The sequence below is a fragment of the Leptonychotes weddellii genome, chromosome 1, assembly GCF_054177405.1.
Source record: "Leptonychotes weddellii isolate Sample4059 chromosome 1, ASM5417740v2, whole genome shotgun sequence".
NCBI lineage: Eukaryota > Metazoa > Chordata > Mammalia > Carnivora > Phocidae > Leptonychotes > Leptonychotes weddellii.
This window is the reverse complement of record NC_138369.1, coordinates 47,308,690-47,332,274: the sequence shown is the minus strand read 5'-3', so window position 1 is coordinate 47,332,274 and position 23,585 is coordinate 47,308,690. Positions and strand designations below refer to the sequence as shown.

At 41.1% G+C, this 23,585-nt stretch overlaps 1 protein-coding gene across 1 annotated transcript in view; it reads left to right on the top strand.

Moving 5' to 3' along the window:
• The first annotated feature begins 740 nt into the window (after positions 1-740).
• CCDC174 (coiled-coil domain containing 174) overlaps positions 741-23,585 on the top strand; it is a 27,044-nt gene continuing 4,199 nt past the window's right edge. The window contains exons 1-10 of the mRNA XM_081822686.1: positions 741-875; positions 3,533-3,637; positions 4,303-4,403; positions 8,994-9,052; positions 11,508-11,685; positions 14,919-15,014; positions 16,022-16,164; positions 16,524-16,618; positions 20,468-20,600; positions 22,268-22,414. Coding sequence (XP_081678812.1) covers positions 834-875; positions 3,533-3,637; positions 4,303-4,403; positions 8,994-9,052; positions 11,508-11,685; positions 14,919-15,014; positions 16,022-16,164; positions 16,524-16,618; positions 20,468-20,600; positions 22,268-22,414 — 1,099 coding nt within the window. The 5' untranslated portion in view covers positions 741-833. The remainder of the gene's footprint in view (positions 876-3,532; positions 3,638-4,302; positions 4,404-8,993; positions 9,053-11,507; positions 11,686-14,918; positions 15,015-16,021; positions 16,165-16,523; positions 16,619-20,467; positions 20,601-22,267; positions 22,415-23,585) is intronic.

Below are 23,585 nucleotides of genomic sequence, written 5' to 3'. Positions count from 1 at the left end.
GGGATTAAAAGACGGACACCTTTGGCAGGGGGTCATTAGTCTGTCTAACACAATCAATATTTTTATCAAGGCTAGCTCATTTAACTTATTTCATTCTCATTAAATCCCATGAAGTAGATACTATTTTATTCCCATTTGGAAATTGAGGCACAGAGAAGTTAAGTAACTTTCCCAAAGCCACATGAACAGTAAGTGCGATTGGAAGCCAGGAAACTGGCCTCTGGAGTTCATGTTCTTACCAGCCGAAATATGTAAAGTGGCACATAGTAAGCACTATATTAGTGCTTTCTATTATTATCATTTCTACCAAGCTTAATATAATAATCCTATATAATATAATCACATGTGGTTCTTGTGAGAATTAAATAAGTTAACGTGTGAGAAGCACCAGACAGTGCCAGTCATACCGCAGGTCTTCAAATGGCATTTAGATCTTTCCAGTCCTACCAATCCACCTTTCTTTTCATCACGAACATTTGTGGTCACTACGCCCTCCCCAAGATGGCGCCACCCCAACACCCAATCTGCCCCACTCAAGATGGCGTCCATTGCTCTGAAAGCCACAATCCGCCCTTCTCAAGATGGCGCCAACACTAGCCCTGTTATCCTTCCTCTTTCTTCAAGATGGCCTTAACCCTGGGCATTCTTTGACTCTCTCAAAATGGTGGCAGACGCAATACGCACAACATCGGACCTTTCCAAGATGGCGTCAGCGTCGCATACTTATCGTCGCTATTATTACAGACACTTCCGGTTGTGCCGAACACAGGCATTTGAGGCCTGCGGGAGACTGTGCGGTGTCCAGCTTTGCGCTGAGACGCTCTGGCGCCAGAATGGACCGGAGGAAAAAGCCTTTGGATGTTACGGCCTCCTCGGTGAGTGCGGGCACAAATGATGCTACGGGGCTCCGAGTTCTCCTCATGTCCACTAGACAAGAATCTCGACCTTGTTTCTTCACTCGGGAGACCCAGACCTGGCCTTCCCTCAAACAGGAACCCAGACCTGGCTTTTCTCAGTTGGGGACCCGGGCCAACTTTTCTTACTTACAGGACCCCGTACTTGGCTTCTCCCCTCGGACGTACACCCGGACCAGGATTCCCTCCTTAGACACAGACCTGAACCTGGTGTCTTTTCCCGTTTAAGAGTGTCCCTGCCTCCCCTCTGCGACAACCGGGCCAGGCCTCCTTGCCAGTCCTGTCTCTCTCTGTGCTTGCTGTGCTGACACATTCCCCTTCCTCGTTTCCTTTCCAGTCCAGGGACCAGCAAGGTCCTCCCAGAACATGAGAGAGGGTGACTTATTCCCCGGGATCCGAGAGCGCCCAGCGTCCCGATCGGGAACTAAACAGTTGTGAATGCACTCATAGGTTGCGGTGCCTGCGGGCTGTAAGGTCTAGCAGGATGTAAGCAGTTTTGTTAAAGTAGCTACTTCGAGGAAGAAAACCTGCTCGGAGTACGTTTCTGTGCATTGTCTTATTGAATCCTCTCAGCTGCTTTAGAGAGTAGGTGCTATTAATATCCGTGTTTTATAGCTGATAAATTTGAGGCCCAGTAAGGGAAAGTGGCTTTCCCCATCTTACATACAGAATTCTTAGGGATAGAACTGGCGCACTCAGGCTGTTTGTCATCAGAGCTACTGCCTTTTCTGTTACATGAGAGCAAATTGCCTAATCTTTGATTTAATCTTCAATTACCTGCAAAGTATTAGGATGCAAAGGGAGTGCAAAGGAAAACCACGATGTGTCCCAGTATTTGAGTCTCTTTTCCTTGTCTAATATTGAAAATTAGTACTGGTTATTATGGTTGCGCATAAGGAATCAAAAAGCTATAAATATTAAAGTTATTCTATCCTGACAGGTTAAAATTTAGCAATAACTGTAGTAGAAATGCCATCTGGAAATGGACAGTTTTCAGAGCATCTTCCTTTTAAAACTCAAAAGTAGTCATAGAAGAGGAAAATGTGTGGCTAGAAAATTGTTACAGTGAAGAAGGCTCAGAAGAAGGGACTAAAGTTTTTGTGTTTAGAAACTTAGTATGTCCTGGGATGAAACTGCCCTTAGCGTTATTAAATCCCTGCCAAGGCTGCTTTTAAATTGATGTCTTCCAAAATAGATCATTGAACTCAGTCATTTTGATTTCCCTTAGAAGTCAGTCTGTGATGCTAGGCTTTATAAGTATCTGATTTATAGGGAGCTGTATCTGGACCTTTAAAAAGAGAACTGTCATTTTATCTTTCTTTGCGGAGTACACAGTGGTGATTGGTACAAGTGAGAGATAGGCATGGATATTCACCCAACTGCCCTGTTCCCTTTGCCCTGGCCTTTCCTGTTCTTGAACCCTATGATTCAACTAAACTTACAGTTTCTAGAACATACATAAACTTGGAGCTCTTCTCATTCACTCAATCCACTTTATTCCTAGCTGTTGAAATCTTGCCTCTCTCTTTTTTTTTAAGTTTTATTTATTTAAGTAATCTCTACACCCAACATGGGGCTCAAAACTCATGACCCTGAGATCAAGAGTTACACACTCCTCTGACTGAGCCAGCCAGGCGCCCCTTGCCTATCTTTTAAGGCTCAGCTCAAAGCTGTCTCTGATCACTGTGGACAGAAGGAAATGCTCCTGTAGCTGAACTTTTATGCTCTTTTCTTCTACCACCTCCCCCCACCTTTTTAAAGATTTTTTAAGTAATCTCTACACACAATGTGGGGCTGGAACTCACAACCCCAAGATCAAGAGTCTCATGCTTCACCCCCTGAGCCAGTCAGGTGCCCCTGTTTTCTTCCACTCTTGAAGTCATTTATTACATTTTACTGGTATTATAAGTTACCTTTTTTTTTTTTAATTAGTTTGTAACTGTTTGAGGCAGGAGAATGTCTGTTTCATGTTTGTATCCTATTCTTCAGTGCTCAGATAGTTGCTGAACAAAGATATTTTTCTGCAGAAATAATAAATTTTGATGATTAAATGAGATTACAGTATAAAAAAGCCAAGTACAGTGTCAGGCAGAGAGAAGGTATTTAAAGTTGTTAGTTCTTTTTTTTTTTTTTTTTTTTAAGATTTTATTTATTTGTCAGAGAGAGAGAGAGAGAAAGCACAAGCAGGGGAACAGCAGGTGGAGGGAGAAGCAGGCTTCCCGCTGAGCAAGGAGCCTGATGTGGGCCTTCATCCCAGGACCCTGGACCCTGGGATCATGACCTGAGCCGAAGGCAGCCACTTAACCGACTGAGCCACCCAGGTGTCCCTTAAAGTTGTTAGTTCAGTGTGAATCTAACAGATGCAAACTTCATTTACTTTGCTTAATCACTCTCCCCTTAGCCCAGTATTGAAGGTTAGGGTAGAAATACATTACCAACAGAACTGGAATGCAGTATGACTTGGTTTTATTTTGTACATTCAGACATTTAATTTTGTATCCATTATTGTCCATTTATAGGAACTTTAAATCTTACTTTGAGAATTACAAGAACTTGGAAATCTAGTCAGTCATTAGAATTAATTAAATGTTTTTGTTTGCTTATTGGTTTTATTCTAGTTGGTAGACCTTAAGGCTGAACTCTTCCGAAAACAAGAAGAATTCAAACAAGAAAAACTTCTAAAAGATTCTGGCGTTTTGGGAAAACCAAAAACAACTAATAAGGTAAAAATAAGATCTAGTTATCTCCATTAATTCCAAATATGGGGGAATTATACCATACCTAGGTTTTTTGAAAATGTCCTGGTCTCTGCTACATATAAAAATTAAAGGAAACTCCCTTGTAGCTGACCCATCTGCATAAAATGTTTTATATTAAAATAGAAATTAGAGCATTTAAAAGAAATTAGAGCATTATAATACTATAATTACTTAGCTCTTCTTTTGGAAGAGTGCATGTTTTAATTAGTGGTTTGTGTACATTCTCATGGAAGATCAGCTGTATAGGTATTATTAATCCAAACAGATAAACAATTAGATAATATAGCAATATAGCAGAAAATGTCAGGGTCTTTAACAGTTGTGAATAGGTTGTGGTATTTATTACTTATATTACTAAATCTATTGAATTAAGTTGTAATCATTCAGGAGATAATAGATAAGTAACTATCTTGTAAAGGAATTCTTTATATAATTTAGGGCTTTTTTTTTTTCAGCACTAGCTTTCCCTTGTATAGTCTATTTGCACGACATAGGTTGGCTGTCAGATCTAGTTTTCTCCATTGATTCATAAGATCTAATCCGGTTTTTTTTCTTCCGATGTGTAAGTAGAGATTTTTGTTTTGCAATCACTTGGTTCTGTTTTGTCTTTTTAAATAAATATGCTGCAGAAACCAAGTATCTGGAGCAAACAGAATGCAGGAGTTTCAAATCGAGCTGAGAAGGATGCAGAACAGAAGATCGAGGAACAGAAGACTTTAGACAAAGCAAGGTAAAGTTAAGCTCTGCTAACTGTAGTTGCCTCTGAGGCTACCCAAGCAAAGAAGTGAGAGTTCCACTTTTAGGCTTCTGGATTTACAGTTTTAATTTTGTCATCTTTTCAGTCATATGCTCTATAAATATAAAATAGACTCTAAGAATAATATAATTTGCAGATGTATTTGTAGTCTTAAGACATAACCGCAGTCTGAAAGATGAAACAGAGTCCCACTTTGAGCCTTTGTTAGGCTCTGAGATCATCAACAAGTGTTTAAGAAGTGTCCGCGTGGTGGTGTGGCTCTGGGCTACTAGGTAATGTGACAGTAGCATTTAGAAACTAAATTTTCCCCCTAGCTTTTTATTTTGAAAAACTTGAAAACAACAGAATAGTTGAAAGAAGAGTACAATGAATCTTCTAATACTTTTTACCTAAGTTCACCAATTAATGTTTTTCCACATCTGCTTTTGCTTCTCTCTTTCTCTCCTCTTTGTGTGTGTATAGAGAAACTTTGTTAAACATCATGATACTTTGCCTCAAAATATTTCAGTATGTATCCACTAAGAGCAAGGACATTCTCCTACATCACTACGATAATGCTGTCATACCTAAGAAATTTAACACCAATAAAATAATAATATCTATTATATGGTCTATAGGCAGAGTTCACCAATTATCCTGATACAATTAAGTCCTTTATAGTTTTTTTTAAATTTAATCCAGAATTCAAAGATTGCACATTGAATTTAGTTTTCGTATTTTTCTTTCTTTTTCTCTTTAAGAGGGAGACATTTTGGTTATAGCATGGCTTTCTTTCTTTTTTTTAAAGTTTTTTTTTTTTTTTTTTTTTTTAGTAATCTACACCCAACGTGGGGCTCGAACTCACAACCCTGAGATCGAGATATACACTCCTCTAAGCCAGCCAGGCACCCCAGATGGCATATTTCTTTAGTCTCTTTTAATCTAGACTAATTCCCATGCCTTTTTGTTGTCTGTTATACCATTGCTGTTCTTGAAGAATCCAGACCTTTTTATCCGCAGTGTCCCATAATCTGATTGAGTCACATTAACTGCTTTTGCTTAAGAATATGATGTACATGGTGTGTCCTTCCTGTTGGATCACAGCAAGAGGTTCACAATGTCAGTTTGAGTTTTTATTGGTGATAAAGTTTGATCACTCAGTTAAGATAGGCCTGCTAGATTTTTCCACTGTAAAGGTGCTTGTCCCCATTTGTAATTAATAATAATCTAAGGAGGGAAACTCTGAGACTATGCTTGTTCACCAGCATATTTCCACATCGTTATTACATTGGTGATTTCAAAGTGATGATTTTTCTAATTCTTTCATTCCATCTTTATTTTTTTCATTCCATTTATTAGCTGACATTCTTCTGTAAAGAACTCTCCCTTATTTGCAGTATCACTCTAGATTCAGAGAGAACCCCAAGTTTTAATGTCTGTCATGACTCATGTCCTTTTGGATCTATTGCATAATAAAAACTGCAGTAGCAAACTGGTCGCTAAGGTTGCTCAGCTCTTCTGGGTCTGAAAAAAAGAGGCAGGATATTAGCACATTTGGGGGATTGTTTTTCTTGGCACTTGACCTGTTCCCAGCAGACATGGGATATGTTAATTTTTGAGACATCTTTCTCACCTACTGGACATATTCTCAGAATTCTAATTTGTTGAAAGGTACTGTAATCTTTTATTCTTTATAAATGTATAAACTCTGTATAACAGAGTTTCCCCGGGTACTTTGCTGTGATTTTTTTTCTGTTCAATGACCTGTTAACGTAATACTTTGGCTTCACTGCGCTTGTGAGGAATCAAGTCTTTCCTTGGTCTGCAGGACTTCTGCGTCTCTGCAGAGCTCAAAACAGGCAGGGGCAGTCCCATGAGGGTGTAAGGCCTTAGGCAAGTTACTTCTCCATTGAGATTTTTCTTATCTGTGAAGTGAGGCAGTTTATACTCAGCTCCTGGAGCTCTTGAGGGGATTAAAGGAGTTATGTAGTGTCTGGCACATAGTAGTTTCAGATAAGTGTCCCATGCTCTTGCCCTCTGAATTCCATCTTTCTTACTCGACCGAAGAAATTGTTCCTTGAAGTCTCTAATGACTTCCTCATCTACTAAATCCAGTGGCCATTTCTCTGATATCTTGCTTGATCTCCATTATTCATTTGTAGACTCTTCTGCCATCTTCTTTCTGTTACACTGCATCCAAACTCCTTATCCTTTCCCATGCGTTCCTGTACCTGCCTTTCTCTGTCCTTATTTTGTGCCCCTCTCTCCTGTGCTCAGCATCCTCCACCGCTCTGGTCTCTGCTTGAACATACCAAGCTCATTCCCACCTCCTCTTTCCTCTGCCTCACTTGCTTTCTTCCCAAGATCCTCTCATGGTTGGCTTCTTGCTCTATAAGTCTTAGCTCAAATGTCACCTTCAGAGAGGTTTCCCCGGGCTTCCTTTTCTAGCTTAGTGTCCGCCCGGTTACTCTGTCCTGACACCTGTTTTTTTGTGTTTTTTTTTTTTAAAGATTTCATTTATTTGAGAGAGAGAATGAGAGACAGCACAAGAGGGAAGAGGGTCAGAGGGAGAAGCAGACCCCCCGCTGAGCAGGGAGCCCGATGCGGGACTTGATCCCGGGACTCCAGGATCATGACCTGAGCCGAAGGCAGTCGCTTAACCAACTGAGCCACCCAGGCGCCCTGTGTTTTGTTTTTTTTAATTAAAGTTTTATTTTCATGAAAAAGTAAGAGTCTATAATGACAGAGGTTATTACATTAAGCCCCCTCTGATATAGGGCAAATTAACCTTTTGGAAGTTGAAGGGCCTCCAGTGGTGAAAACTGCTTTTATTTCCTCCCCTTCACAGCACTTGTCTGAAAGCCTCGTTCTCATTGATTCGTTACTGTCCTTCTCCCCTTCTATAACAAGAACTCTATGAGCGTGGGGACTGTGTCTTGTTGACTGCCGAGCCCTTGGTGCCTGAAACAGTGCTTGGCACAGAGGAGGCCTAGAAGCAGTGCCCGTGGAATGAATGTGTAAAATGGGAGAGGAATCTTTCTGACCCAGATGGCAGAGAAGCACATGCCGTAACTGACGGCAAGCTTTCGGGTGTGGTCTAGGCACTCTTCGTGGCCACCCTAAGAGGGAGTGCTGTTTTTTTCATCTATTCCAGATTTAGGAATTGGGGGTACAAGAGAGGTGAGGTAAGTCGCTCCAGAGCACACAGCCGTGTGACCAAGGGACTTTATTGTCTCGGGACGCCATTAGAAATGAAATTTTCCATTGTGATTAAGTGTGATTCTTCACAGGCAAAAGCTCAGATGACCTTTTTGGGACTTCTCTTTGCCATCATTAAGTATTTCCAGAATAAAGAATTGCCAGCCGTCTTACTGGGTCTGTACCCACTAAAAAATAAACGTCATCAGAATTAATGTGAGCAGAGAGGCTGCTTTATTGAAATACCAGGGTTGATGTTTGTTTTTTATTAGCTGTGTGTCACAAATAAATTATTCATGCTTTGTATAAAAGAGATACATATATATTTTTTAACATTTTTAAAATTTAAATTCCGTTAATTAACATATAATGTATTATTGGTTTCAGAGGTACAGATCTGTGATTCATCAGTCTTAGACAACACCCAGTGCTCATTACATCACATGCCCTCCTTAATGTCCATCACCCAGTTACTCCATCCTTCCATCCCCCTCCCCTCCAGCAACCCTCAGTTTGTTTCCTTTGTTTAAGAAGAGTCTCTTATGGTTTGTCTCCCTCTCTGGTTTTGTCTTGTTTTATTTTTTTCCTCTCTTCCCCAATGATCCTCTATTGTCTTTCTCTGCTTGACTTATGTCACTTAGCATGTCCTCCAGTTCCATCCCTGTCGATGCAAGTGGTAGGTATTCATCCTTTCTGATGGCTGAGTCATATTCCATTGTATATATATATACAGACACACCACACCTTCTTTATCCATTCATCTGTCAGTGGACATCTGGGCTCTTTCCACAGTTTGGCTATTGTGGACATTGCTGCTATAAACATCGGGGTGCAGGTGCCCCTTCGGATCACTACATTTGTCAGATACTATATTTTTAAGAGACTTGTAAGAAGTTGGTCTTTAGCTACCTTAGAGAAGCCTAATAAGCCATGGATGACCAGGGACCCTTGTCTGAAAACAGTAATGCAAAGAGTTTTCATTGAATTTGGTGTTCTGTTTGGAAGGTTGTTATAGAAAATGTTTTTGTTTGGACATCTCTCTCCCTTTTTTGGCATTTAACTTAGGTTGTACTTGGCATTTGCACCTGGAATCTTACTTCATTATTTATTTTCAGGTACTGATTGAGAACTTGTGCCAGGTATTGTTTTAGGCCCTGGGCTACAGTCATGAATAAGAGAAACATGGGCCTGTTCTCACAGAACTGACACTTAGTCGACAAAGCGGGCGTCGCTGGGTCTGAGGGTCCCCTTAGGGCGGGGTGGTCAGCTCGAGGTACAGCCGCTGCATCATCAGACGGGCCTCTTGTGCAGGGCACGACACGCAGGCAGCCTTAGCAGGAGTGGCAGGTGTTGGACCAGTTCTAATACTTGTCTTTTTTTCTCTAGGGAGAAATTGGAAGAAAAAGCCAAATTATATGAGAAAATGACTAAAGGAGACTTTATAGGTAAACACAATAATTTATTTATACTTCTCTATTTTCTGTAACTTATACAGCCCTATAGTATTTTGTTATTTGTTAGGATAACAGTAAGAACAGGGAGGAAATTGAAGGAATAATACAGATTATTTTCTCTGCTGGCATGGAGACAAGAAAATCCGCAGTAATTGTTGATTGCCTAGTGTGTGCCAGGCTGTGTTAGGTGCTCTAAAGGGACAAACAAGGGCAGTGTAAGCCAGATTCTCTGCCTCTGCCCTCAAGGGGGTCGTCATCAATGGAGGCCAATGATGCAGACTGAAGCAAAGGTAGGAAAGGAGGTCTAAATAGACTATCATTATAAACTCTTATAGCTATGTTAAAAAAAGACTGAGAGGAGTTATGGGTATATCAGCGTGTTGGAGTTATGTTTCCTTTTCCTTATTTTCTATTTTTTCTGTGATGTGCCTGTAATTCCTTCTAAAATAATAAAAAAATCCCCCTTTCCTCATACCCTCCAGAAAAATAAAACCCAGCCTACAGTTAGATAGCAGAAGAGATTTTACAAGGCAGTGTGTATTTCATTGCCAAAGGCATGTAGAGAAGTCTTTAGGGAGAAGGTAGGCTCTGATAGGGTCTTAAAGGCTTTGGATAGCTGGAGAAAGGGATTCTGCAGGGGGAGAGTGGTGAGAGCAGATCCTCAGAGGGAGGAGAGGGCCAGTGTCGGCAGGACAGACTAGCGTGGCTGGGCCTGATGGGCTGGGAAGGGGGCAGCAGTAGAGAGGCAGGGCTGGAACCCTGGTCATTGGCTACCCAGACAGCCAAACTCCCTCTTCCCAGTTGGCAGAGGCATGTTCCCTGCATGGCAGGGAGCCCCGTGGGGGAGAGTCAGGCACTCTCAAAGCTAGGGGACATGGGGAGAGGCCATGTCTTCTTCCTGAAGAAGCAGCAGGGTGTCCTTTAACTGGGAGGCCTCACTATTATGTGGTCTTATAACTCTGCTCTGGGAATGCACATCTCTTTCTCATGTGAGTTATTTTGTGGCTTTAAAAAAAATTAAAGTCTTTTACTTTTGATGCAAACTTGACTTGTATTGTTAATCAAGAAATCAGGTTCGGGGCGCCTGGGTGGCTCAGTTGGTTAAGCGACTGCCTTCGGCTCAGGTCATGATCCTGGAGTCCCGAGATCGAGTCCCGCATCAGGCTCCCTGCTCGGCAGGGAGTCTGCTTCTCCCTCTGACCCTCCTCCCTCTCATGCTCTCTGTCTCTCATTCTCTCTGTCTCAAATAAAGAAATAAAAAAAAAAAAAAAAAGAAAGAAATCAGGTTCAAAGGCCTGTGGATGTGGGGATTTGGTTCTGTCCGAAACAGCAGGCCCTGATGGGCATAGTGGCCCCGCGTGTTTGGGCAAGTTGAGTTTTGGAGCCTCAGTTATTCTCCCCTCTACACTGGGGCTCAATACCAGTACTGGGGACATGGAGCCTAGCGTCTGCTCCATACAGCTCGGTACTGTCCTCAGAGAAGAACTGAAGTGACTGTCTAAAATCCAGCATAGTGGGGCGCCTGGGTGGCTCAGTCGTTAAGCGTCTGCCTTCGGCTCAGATCATGATCCCAGGGTCCTGGGATCGAGCCCCGCATCGGGCTCCATGCTCCGCGGGAAGCCTGCTTCTCCCTCTCCCATTCCCCCTGCTTGTGTTCCCTCTCTGGCTGTGTCTCTCTCTGTCAAATAAATAAATAAAATCTTTAAAAAAAAATAAAATAAAATCCAGCATAGTGAAACTTCACATAAACCTTATTTTGAGTACATCAACTATCTTGGGTTAAATTAAAGTCATGGATTATTATTTAACTTTCAGTGTATGTTTTAGCTCAGGCAGATCACAAGCCACACGTCTCTGTGTACCCTGCAGATCCTCGCACTATGCCTTGCCTGAAAGTGGTGTTCATCAGGTTGAAAAGAATTCAGATGACTTCTTTTACCCTATACAGTGATCCTTAAAACCTATACCATGGCAGTATAATTAGGGCTAAGTAATGTCGCCCCTTAATTGGGGAGGACTGTGTAGCAACAAAGGTCTTTTGCTCTGGTCTGGCAACGTGAGCATTGCAGTTCTGCTTCGGCATTTTATCATCAGGTGGATGAGTCTCTTGAAATCAAAAGGTTTGATCTTAAAATTGCATTCCAAGACCGTATTGCTCTCTCATTCTGTTGACGAGGCAACAGAAGACTTTAAGCACTTTTAAGACTTTTTTGTGTGGTATGTGTTTCTGATGGCCTATTTGCAGCTTCCCTGTCAGGTCCATGGTGGCTCTGTGTCTTTGAAGTGTTCAGGGGGTGCTGGGGGTGGTGGATGCATCGACTAGTGAACTGTCCAGGGCCAGTGTAGCTGCCCAGCGGTGAATGTGACTGCTTCATATCAATTCCATCTGTGGTTTACTTCTTTGAAAAGAATGTCAAAAATCTGAAAATTGATTTTTCTGTCTTAGATGAAGAAGTGGAGGATATGTACCTTGTGGATTTCACGCAGAAGATCATAGACAAACACAAAGAAATGGAGGTGTTTGGTGCCAATAGAGATTCTAGAAAGGCAGCAGAAAGAGATGATGATGAAGAAAATCTTTCTGAAAAGGATATACCTCCTCCGCAGGACCCCAGTGAAGAATGGTTGGTGATAATGACACAATTTGGTCATGTTAACATTCTCAGACTTGCGTTTACTTTTTTTTTTTTTTTAAGTAATCTCTATGCCCAACATGGGGCTCAAACTTACGACCCCAAGATCAAGAATTCCTTGTTCTCTCGACTGAGCCAGCCAGGTGCCCCAACTTGTATTTATTTTCCAAAAGTGTTTGTTTGCGTGTTATCAAACCACTTCTCCTTATTCTTCCTCAGTTTTCTTTCTTTTAAGATTGGATTTACAGATGCAGAAACAGTAACTCCAAAGAAGAAGTAATTACAAGACTGAGCCAAGTGCAAAAGGCATTAATACACCTGTTTCATTGGCGTGGAAGAGTTGTTTAGACAGAAGCATGTTCCTTTGTTACCCAGGCTGCTGCCCATGTCATTATTCAGACAGGGAGAGTCACTGTCTAGCCGTTGGCGATGTTCATTTCCATAGACAAGAGGCAGGCAGAGCCGGTCCAGTAAACCTTACTGTGGCTGGGACCTTTTCCAGCAGTGAGATAGACGCATTGCGGACCTTGGACCTGCGTAGCACTGGCTCCATCTTTCACTGGCAATATGACCTTGATCAAGTTCCAGCCTTGCTGAGGCTGTTTTCTCACCTGTAAAACAGGTGATTGTTTGGCCTTAAACTCCCTTGGAAATCAGAGTATTCTTTTTTTTTTTTTTAAGATTTTATTTATTTATTTGACAGAGAGAGACACAGTGAGAGAGGGAACACAAGCAGGGGGAGTGGGAGAGGGAGAAGCAGACTTCCCGCAGAGCAAGGAGCCCGATGTGGGGCTCGATCCCAGGACCCTGGGATCATGACCTGAGCCGAAGGCAGACGCTTAACGGCTGAGCCACCCAGGTGCCCCGGAAATCAGAGTATTCTAAGCTACCCAAGAAACTGCTGTCTGTGGAGTATAAGCAGACCTTTCGTAAACTTTTATTGAAATTATCCTGAATTTTATCTACGTGTAGGTGAATGATGGGGAAGCCAAACTTGTCTTTTCTTTATGAGACCAATACGTCAATAAGTAAAGAGACCAGAATGAAAATTCCCTTCTGATGATTTTCTCTACTTAACACTTTGTTTAAGACTGGGAATAATCCTACCTGCCCACCCTCCTGCCTGTGCATCTTCCCTTCCAGGCTCAGATAGTCTCATTATTGTGGTCTTAACAAGGAACTGCTTAAGATGGTTTGTAACACTTGACCTTCTGTCAGCTATTGGCCCTGCTGGCAGGAGTCGGTGATGAGCATGAGAGAGCAGTGCCAGCTACTGAGGATCACAGGGACCTTACATCTTCATACTACTGGGGGTGTTCCCAGTGGTCCAGAAACAACATTCACATTGGGATAGAACAGATGTTTGCTTAGCTACTTTCTAAAAATTTATCTTTGGGCTAGGTTTTCTGGCTGCATACTTGGTACAAGCAATCCAAAGGAAAGCACATATAGCGCAGTCTCTACCATGGATGCTTTTCCTCATCCTTTTAGTGTGAGTGATTTCTCCCTCACCCGGACTCTGGTAGCACTTAGATACGCTTCCAGCTCCTTTGGGTCTTAACCTTTTATTTAGTATTGACACACAACTGGCCTCATTACTAGAAGAAGATTTGAGACAAACTTTGGGTCCTTTTTATATCCTCCCTGCTGTTGTTAGGAAGTGTTTCATGGGCACATGCCTTAACTTCCCCCTGGAGCTCGTTGAAGATGACATGACTCTGAGTCCTCCTTTATTACTCTTGTACCTCAAGTAATTGTTTCCCTGGGGCTTGCTCAGTGATTGCTGATTACACAGAGCACTTGCTGACTCCTGTCTTGCCACTTCTGTTTTGATGGGATCTGTACATTTTAGAGACCTTCTTCAGAAACAGAATAGCCTATGATTGCTTTTCATAGCAGAAATCTCATCTCCTTTGAAAGGTTTAATGTCTTTTTTTTTTCCTTACTAATGCCTGTATGATTACAAGCAATTTGTCAGTGATTTGAAGAGTTTGGAGGGCAATTGAAGGTGTCACATGCCACCATATGGTGAAGGAAGACGCACTGCAAGCAGTTCTAACACTTTTTTTGTTTTTAAATTAAGCTCCAGAATTGTAACTACTTGTAAAATCCTTTTGGTAGTTAAGTTCCAGGTGGTGGAAAATCTTTCCGCAAAAATACTGTAAATAATTACTCAGACCATCTGGCTAGATGATTTTCTTTTTCTATTCATTAGAAAAAGGGTTGGGGGGTTGGGAAGGAAACTGCTTTCTGCAGTTGGAGGTTTTATTTCTTGTGGTAAGTAGCGCTAAGACTATAGTAGTAGATTCTCAAACATTCTGTTTTCAAGTCATGGGCTAACAATTGGAATCAGCATGTGGAAGAGGAAAGAAACTGCTAACAAAAGCAAAGCCACATATGTGAGACTCTGACCTTGAGCTGCATGAGCAGTACTGACCCCTTTCTGTGTTTTTAGCACCCTGCTAAAGCCTGGGAAATTCCTTGCCCATAATTAAACAATAAAAAAATCTGTTGCATCATAATGCAATTGAAATGTTTTCCATGAAAATCTGTCCATATTTCCTGTTGTGGGAAGTTGGTCTTTCATTTTGCCTTGCCGTCTGCCTGGTTCTCTTGGCTGTCTAGTTTGGGCAAAGATGAGGAAAGAGGAACTAAGTAAAAGATAATAGACTGGCCCACTGCCAGGATGTTTTTGCAGTACAAAATGTGTGTTGCTTGGCTTCCTCCTAATTAATGGGTCCTCAAAATATCATGACTTGAGAAATTACTAATTGGAAAGAACTGTACCAATTAGAAGAAATAAAAGAATAAAAAGTCAGATTTGGGAAGACTGAGAAAATGAACAAGTTGAGAATGGTACAGAGCTCGGTTATTCTGATGCTGATAAAATATGGGGAATTGTCTAAACCAGATTGAAGTCAGTTCTGAGATGTTGCAGCAAGGGTCTATATGGGGTATTTATTTTTGAAATCAGAGACATACATGATCAATCATTTTCTGCAGTTTCTAAACCTAATGTTTAATAAAGGGCATAATGAGCTTATTGTGTGTCAACTTTAAACTTTAAAAATCATGTTCGTATCAGTGGTAATGGTCTCTCAGGTGGAGGGTTTTTCTTGGTAGTGAGGCTTACATTAATTTTTTTATTGTACACCAACTCCCTAACTTAGGGAACCATATGTCATGTACAAAGCCGCCTTCACATGTTTTCACTTTTATTTCAGGGTGGATTATGTGGATTCTTTAGGGCGATCTCGGCGCTGTATGAAAAAGGATTTGCCAGATTTGCTGGAGATGGATAAAAATCTTCAAGGGAGGCTGTAAGTGTGTGATATGCAAAGCTTTGCCCAGGTCTGAAATGCAGACACAGGGATTGTTTTGTGAGTGAGGCTGCTTTTAGTTCATTATCTTTGATGGTCCAGTAAGGAGGTTTTTTCTTAACATACAAAAATATTTGCTGAAGTACTCTTTTGTGGCTAGCATACACACATAATACACACTCAGGGAACAACCTGAATAGTTAATCACCCATACTGTGTAGCTACTAAAACGGATGGATGAGTTGGAGCTGTATCTGTTTATTTGGAAGGGTGTTTCATATCAGAGTCAAAAATATAGAATGAACCCAATCCAACAAACAAACCTCTGTGGAGAAAGGTGTTTAGGAATGTATACTTGGTTATCCCATAGCAAGTGGGAGCAGAGAGGTAGTTAGCTTTTTAACTTTTTCTTTATACATTTTTGCATTTTAAAGTAAGGGCCTTACAGCTAGATTTTTTTTTACAGGGCCTAAGACACATCGAAGAGATAACTTGTTCCCATGCTCCAGGGAATAAAATTCCCCTCACCAAGGGCAGTTTTTATGAGGAAAATGGTGGGAGAAGGTCCACCTTGTCCAAGTCCTTTAGGTTCAGATAGGCCTGGGGTCAGCGCAAGGAAGGAAATGCAGAAGCCCTGAGCTATCTGAGAGAGGCCAGGAGGCGCTACCCAGACTGCAGCATGATGCAGCTTCCTCGGCCCTGTGCAGGTGACCATGCATAGGAGGCTCTGCTGCCTCCTCCCCTTTAGCCCAGAACCAGGGTGGAAAGGAAGGGGATTTGTCTCAAGTGCTGAGGCAAGATTCTGGTGTGCTATTGTAACAAGTCAGCTGCTTGATTAAAGAAAGGTTAAGACCGTTTTTGCAATTTCCCAGTGGTATTGGGTCAGAAACTTCTGTAAGGAAGTTGCTTGTCCATGATCCAGCTTACTGAACTCACTTATTGTGTGAAGAGAAGCACTGCTGTCTCACGGCTCTTATCTAAAGAGTTTTGCTCTGTTCCCTTACTAGTTTCGTTAGTCCTGCTAATGAGAAAACCTTATTATCTGAAGATATGAGAAAAGAACTTCAGCGCCAGCAATGGGAGGAAGAAGAAAGAGAGGCCTTGAAAAGGCCAATGGGGCCCATCCATTATGAAGACATTCGTGAAAATGGTATGATCATCTTGCAGCTTTTTAAATCTTTTTTTTTTTTAATCTTGAACTAATGGCAAGCATAAAGGGAAGTATAAAGCAGCAGCTCTTATATAGAAATAAAAGATTCTGATTTTGAAATTGAAAATATCCCCTTTGTTCACTTCATAGCCTAAAGAATACTCATATTGGGAATATCATTCCTACAGAGGGTCTATTAATCACAAGGAGATTTTTTTGGCTTAGCTGCTTTTTTTTTTTTTTTTTTAAACTTGTGCCAAATATCACTGCGTTTCTTTTAGCTTTGGTAGGAAAGTTAGCCTGAGTCTAATTCATTAATCAGGAAACTCTAATCTTTTGAATAATTTGATTCATTTCAGAGGCCCGGCAACTTGGTGTTGGATATTTTGCTTTTGCTCGAGATAAAGAGTTGAGAAATAAGCAGATGAAAACATTAGAGATGCTGCGTGAACAGGTAAAAGTTAAATTCAGAATTGATGTTAAGAAGTATTTGAGCGGTTGGTTTCTTGTTGCACCATATTACAAAAACAATCTATTGGGGCGCCTGGGTGGTTCAGTTGTTAAGCATCTCCCTTCGGCTTAGGTCATGATCCCAGGGTCCTGGGATCAGGCCCTGCATTGGGCTCCCTGCTCAGTGGGGAGCCTGCTTCTCCCTCTCCCACTCCCCTGCTTGTGTTCCCTCTCTGCTGTGTCTCTCTGTCTCAAATAAATAAATAAAATCTTTAAAAAAAAAAATCTATTATTTATTTAAGTCAATTAATTAATTTTTGAGCAAGAGAGAAAGAGAATGAGAACCAAGTAGGGGGAGGGGCAGAGGGAGAGGGAGAAGCAGACTCTCAGCTGAGCAGGGAGCCTGATGTGGGGCTCCATCCCAGGACCCAGAGATCGTGATCTGAGCCGAAGGCAGACGTGTAACTGACTGAGCCACCTAGGCTCCCCACAGTCTATTTTTCAAATTGGTATTCAGAATGGCTTTTTTTTTTAAAGAAATGTTATATTTAGGGACGCCTGGGTCACTGCCTGTGCCTCTGCCTGCCACTCCTCCTGCTTGTGCTCTGTATCTCTCTCTCTGACAAATAAATAAAATCTTAAAAAAAAAAAATGTTATATTTATTTAATAGTTAATATTCAGAGCAGTGATGGACAAAAGTGCATCAAATTTTCAATTTTATTAAAGATTGATATTTCTGATATTTAATAATGTTATAGCCATAAACCAGATATTTTATTATTACTTTTTAATTGAAGTGAAATTGACACATAGCATTATATTACTTTCAGGTGTACAACATAACTATTCAATATTTGTGTCTATTGGGAAATGATCACCACATTAAGTCTAGTTAACATCCATCACCGCATAGTTACAAAATTTTTTTTCTTGTGTTGAGAACTTGTAAGGTCCACTCTCTTAGCAACTTTCAAATATGTGTTACAGTATTATTAACTGTGGTTGCCATGCGCTACATTATATCCCCATGACTTGTTTATTTTATAACTGGAAGTTTAAGTACCTTTTGATTCCCTTCACTCATCCCCTCCCCCCCCCACACACTCTGTCAACCACCAATCTGTTCTCTGTATCTATAAGCTTGTATTTCGGGATTTTTGAGGGGGTGGAGGTTAGAGTCCACATATAAGTGAGATCATACTGTGTTTGTCTTTTCCTGTCTAACTTATCTCACTTAGCATAATGCTTTCAAGGTCCATCCGTGTTGTTCAAATGGCAAAATTTCCTTCTTTTTTATAGCTGAATGATATTCTGTTCCACATATATATAAACACACACACACATACATGCACACACACGCCTTTATCTGTTCATCCATTGATGGACACTTAGATTGTTTCCATATCTTGGCTATAATTCTACAGTGAACATGGGGGTGCAGATATCTTTCAAGTTAGTGTTTTTTTTCATTTTCTTCAAATAAATATGCAGAAGTGGAATTGCTGGATCATATGGTAACTCTATTTTTAATTTTTTGAGGAACCTCCATACTGTTTTCCACAGTGGCTGCACCAGTTTGCATTCCCACCAACAGTGCACGAGGGTTCCCTTTTTTCTACATCCTTGCCAATACTTTTTATTTTCTGTCTGTTTGATAATAGTCACTCTAACAGGTGTGAGGTGATATCTCACTGTGGTTTTGATTTGCATTCCCTTGATGATTAGTGATGTCCGGCATGTGTTTATAGGTCTGTTGGCCATCTGTATGTATTCTTTGGAAAGATGTCTATTCAGGTTATCTGCTGAGGGTTTTTTGTTCTTTTGTTTTTGTTTGTTTCTGTTTTTTTCTCATCTGCCTGTTTTTTAATTAGATTGGTTTTTGTGGGTTTTTTCTTTCTCACTTTTTTTTTGTACTGCATTGTATGAGTTCTCTGTATATTTTGGACATTAATCCCTTATCAGATAATATGATTTGCAAATATTTTCTCCCATTCAGTAAGTTGTCTTTTCATTTTGTTGATGGTTTCCTTTGCTGTGCAGAAACTTTTTAGTTAGATGTAATCCCATGTGTTAATTTTTGCTTTTTTTTTTTTTTAAAGATTTTATTTATTTATTTGAGAGAGAGAGAGAGAGCATGAGAGGGAGGAGGGTCATAGGGAGAAGCAGACTCCTCGCTGAGCAAGGAGCCCGATGCGGGACTCGATCCCGGGACTCCAGGATCATGACCTGAGCCGAAGGCAGTTGCTTAACCAACTGAGCCACCCAGGCGCCCTAATTTTTGCTTTTGTTGCCTTTGCTTTTGGTGTCACATCCAAAAAATCATGGCCAAGACTGATGTTAAGGAGCTTACTGCCTATGTTTTCTTCAAGAAGTTTTATAGTTTCAAGTCTTATGTTCAAGTCTTTAGTCCATTTTGAGTTAATTTTTGTGTATGGCGTAAGATAGTGGTCCAGTTTCATTCTTTTGCATGTGGCTGTCCTGTTTTCCCACCATTTATTAAAGAGATTGTCCTTTTCCCATTATATATTATTGGCTCTTTTGGCATAAATTAATTGACCATATATGGTTGGGTTTATTTCTGGGCTCCCTTTTCTGTTCCGCTGATCTCTGTGTCTGTTTTTATGCCAATATCATACTGTTTCAGTTATTATAGCTTTGTACTATAGTTCAGAATCAGGGAGCCTGATGCTTCCAGTTTTGTTCTTCTTTCTCAAGAATGCTTTGGCTTTTCAAGATCTTTTGTGGTTCCATATAAATCTTAGGGTTGTTTGTTCTATTATTATGAAAAATATTTGTTGGAATTTTGATAGAGATTGCATTGAATCTTTAGATTGCTTTGGGTAATATGGACATTTTATCAGTATTAATTCTGCCAATCTATGAGCATGCTGTATTTTTCCATTTCTTTGTGTCTTCAGTTTCTTTCATAATTGCCTTATAGTTTCCCTTGGTTAAATGTATTCCTAGGCATTTTATTCTTTTTGATGTAATGGGAATGTTTTCTTAATTTCTTTCCGATAGTTTATTAGCCTATAGAAGTACAACAGATTTGTGTATGCTGATTTTGTACCCCATAACTTTTTTTTTTAAGATTGTATTTATTTATTTGAGAGAGAGAAGACAAGCAGTCTGAGGAGCAGAGGGAGAGGGAGAAGCAGACTCCCCGCTGAGCAGGGAGCCCGACATGGGGCTAGATCCCAGGACCCTGAGATCATGACCTGAGCTGAAGGCAGATGGTTAACTGACTGAGCCACCCAGGTGCCCCTGTACCCTGCAACTTTACTGAAGCCATTTATTCTAACAGTTTTTGGGTGGCATCTTTAGGGTTTTCTATATATAATATCATGTCTTCTGCAAATAGTGACAGTTTTATCACTATTATTTATCAGTATCAGAATGCTCTTATAGTTTCACGAAGGTACTTGCTGTTCTATTTTGGTGTTTCAGACTTTAAAATTATAGCTGCTCAGAAGTAACTTATGTAACTTTGATGTTTTAAATTTGGTTTTAAATATGGTACTTTTGGAGTGGCCTGGGTAAGAAAATAGAGAGTTATTTAAGGGATTTATTTAAGGGATTAAGGAGTAGAACAGAATTGGTTGGTTTCCTTGAATGTGAAGATTCCAGGATGCTCTGTGAACACTCGCTAAACTTAGAAAACACACCCAGAGGGCTTGTATAAGAGGACCTCATAGGTCTGCGTTTTGAAGATCTCAAGGCTAGCTTCTTAGAGGTGGCATGAAAACCAATTAGCCTCTTTTTAAAATAAAATAAATTATTTCATCCCTTTAAACAGAAATATTGTGAATTTGGCTTACAGTAAATAATGTTCTAATTTTCTTTTGTATTCAGACAACAGATCAGAGAACAAAACGAGAGAACATAAAGGAAAAGCGAAAGGCTATGTTAGAAGCAAGACTTGCTAAACTCCGACAAAAAAAGATGAAAAAGTCAAAAGAAGATGGAGCAGAGGAAGAAAATAGAGGTATATCATGGCGCATGTATCTGACCTTCAAAAGGAAAAATTTTAGTTCCATTGATGTCTCAACAAGTAGGACTGGCAATATGGAAAGGAGCCATTTCGTTTCATTCTCTAAGCAAGCAGAGTACCTCTGAGGTACTGCCAGGAACAGGTTTTTATAACCAGAGTGGTGCAGGGTGACACTCCAAAGAATCTTTTTCTATAGACAAAAATACTAACAAACAGGACATTGTGTTACTTCATAGAACGGCATGGTTTTTTAGTAACAGACTTAACTGAGAGAAGAGATGTTTTAAGATAAAGTTGAGTTGTACACACACGTTTTGGACCGAATTTGTTTTGCTATAGCTGTATGTTTTTTGGTTATTATACATTCATTTATTTTAAAGAAGAATATTCACAAAATCAGATAAAAGAAAGAATTTACAAATATGAGCCTGGATGGCTCACAAAAGGTCACAGTGTGTGGAAACACTGTTACATGTGTTCCTCCTGGCTTGCTGCCTGCAGTGTGAGTTACCCTAGTCTGGGCTAAGCTGTGCTGACCGAGACCCCTGCATGGACTGGCTCACACAAGGTGGAAGTCTGTTTTCTATTTTAATGCTTTAGAGGTGGTGGGTTTCCAGGCAGGTAGTGGCTCTGCTCCAGATGGTCAACCAGGCCCAGCTTCTTCCTGTCTTCCTGCTTCTGCCATCCCTAGAGTGTTGCTCTACATGCAGGGTGGAGGCTTATTCCCTAGCACCTGTTCGCGGCCCAGCCCCAGGGAAGGGGAAGGAGGGGAGAGGAACCAGCTTCTTTAGGAATGTGAATCGAAGGCACACACAACCCATGCATTTACATCCCACTGGCCCAAATGCAGCTGCAGGGGGCTGGGGAATGGCCCGTCTAGTGAGGTGGCCACACCCGCAGCTGAAACTGGGGGCGTTGTGTTCCCAGGAGGAAGAAGGGGGTGTGGGTGTCAGGGGCATGTACCAGCCTCTCCAGCCCTAACAGAGGCCTGTGCCAAGCCACTGGCCATCTTCAGATCTGAACACAGCTTCAGCTGAGCTCTGAAAGGAGACCAGAAACACTGGGGAATTGGGAAGTCACCAGTGCCGTTTTGTATGACGCTAGGTCCCTGAAACATGTTAAGCTCTGCATACTGTTTCTCTGTTTTTGCTCTACTCCTCAACATCTGTCATTTCCACAACATGTGAAGTGCCAGCACAGTGGTTTTTAAAAACCCATTTTCTTTAAAAATCTGGCCAAAGGTGAATAGCCTGCGGCCTGTTGCCATGCGTCAGCTCTTCATCACCCTATGTCCCCTTGCTTTGTCTGAGACTCCTACTTTGGTTGAGTAATTGGGGATTTCTGGCCCTTCAGTTGTTGGTCTGGGGAAGCGGGGTGCCATAGTGGGAAACACAGACTTTGAAATCCATCCAACCTGGGTTTGGATCCTGGCTCTGTCTCTTTCTCCTTGTGTAGCATTTCTGAGCTTAATTTTCCTCATTTATAAAGTAGAAAAACCAATACTGACTTTGTTAGGGTTATTACAAGAATTACACGATAGGTGCTCATCAAATACTAGTTATTACTTTTACTCTCAAGATTAGCGTGTTATATTTATTGATTATTTTTTAAATAGCTTTAAGCTTTACTATAATAATGTCTTATTCTCTGGCAAAAAATAGATGTTATTGGACCTTTGCCACCAGAACCAGAGGCTGTGCCAACTCCACGTACTGCTGCCCAGAGTAGCAAAGTGGAAGTCATTGTTCAGGAGAGGAAGGATACCAGGCCCGGAGTGCCCCATGTCCGAGAGTGGGACAGAGGAAAAGGTAAGGGGGCATGGGCTTCAAGGTATAAATCCTTTCCAGTGATGGCCTTGCACAGGAGATTTTTCTGGTTCATCTCAGTATGATTCTCATGGGTCTTAGTGGTCCCTTGAGGTTTAAGGAATTCTCCAGATCTTTCGACTGGGTTCTTCTTAGTACCCAGGCACTAGCTGTTTGTAAACAGGGGTACTAGAAAGTGTGATCATAAAAGACCAGGGTCTACAATACATCATTTCAAAAGGACAATTTTTTAGAAGCACTGGGTGAAGTTTTGTAAATTCGTGCTACCCCCATGTGGCTTTACAGCTTTGGAATGCCCTTTCTCAGGAGCCACTTTTAAAAATCTTACAAGGTTTGGTATTTTAATGTCCTCTGTGTTCTTTAGCGTCTCCTTTACGTTCAGTTGAAAATAGTCTGCGTCTGTACACCGTGATGCCCACAGCAGCTTCTTGTTGGAAGAGGCTATGATTTATGTCTCTTCAAACGAGATGGTTAGAATAGTACATTAGCTCATGCTGTTTGAGCTGATGAGGTCCAAGTGTCAAGTAAAAGATAGGCAAATAGGCGAGTGCCTTAGGTTAGTGCTGCTGTTAGCAGTAGAGCTGAAATACCAAATGAGATTTGGACAGGTGTCTTTTTGTGTCTTCTAAAACTCAATAAAGGTCAAAATTTGTGTTTTGTTGTGAAGTACCTACATCATGTCAAGCAAATAATCTGAGGGTTTGATTTTTCTAGATTTCTCTTTCAATTATAATTTTAGTGCCTTTTTGGCAATACTTCCAGAACCTACCAGCCTTCCCCACAGAGCCTTCCTTGAATTTTTCCCCATCTGGAAGTAGGCACTCCCTTTTCCTTATATTTTTGTAGGCACTTTTTGCTATCCTTGTTCTCCAGAGAATGGGAGTTGGCTTTTAATATATAATAATAGAGAAGTAATAATGATCAGTTCTAATAATACTCTTTCTTATTTTTACTAGAATTTTCCTTTGGGTACTGGTCGAAGAGGCAGTCAGATCTCCGGGCCGAGAGAGATCCTGAGTTTGCTCCACCATCAGATTACTTTGTGGGTCAAAAGAGAACTGGTACCTTTGGTAGCCAGACATGGAACAGACCTGCACCTGCACAGAGTGACTCAGGACAGCGCTCTGGCCAGAGCCATGACCCCAGCTCTTCA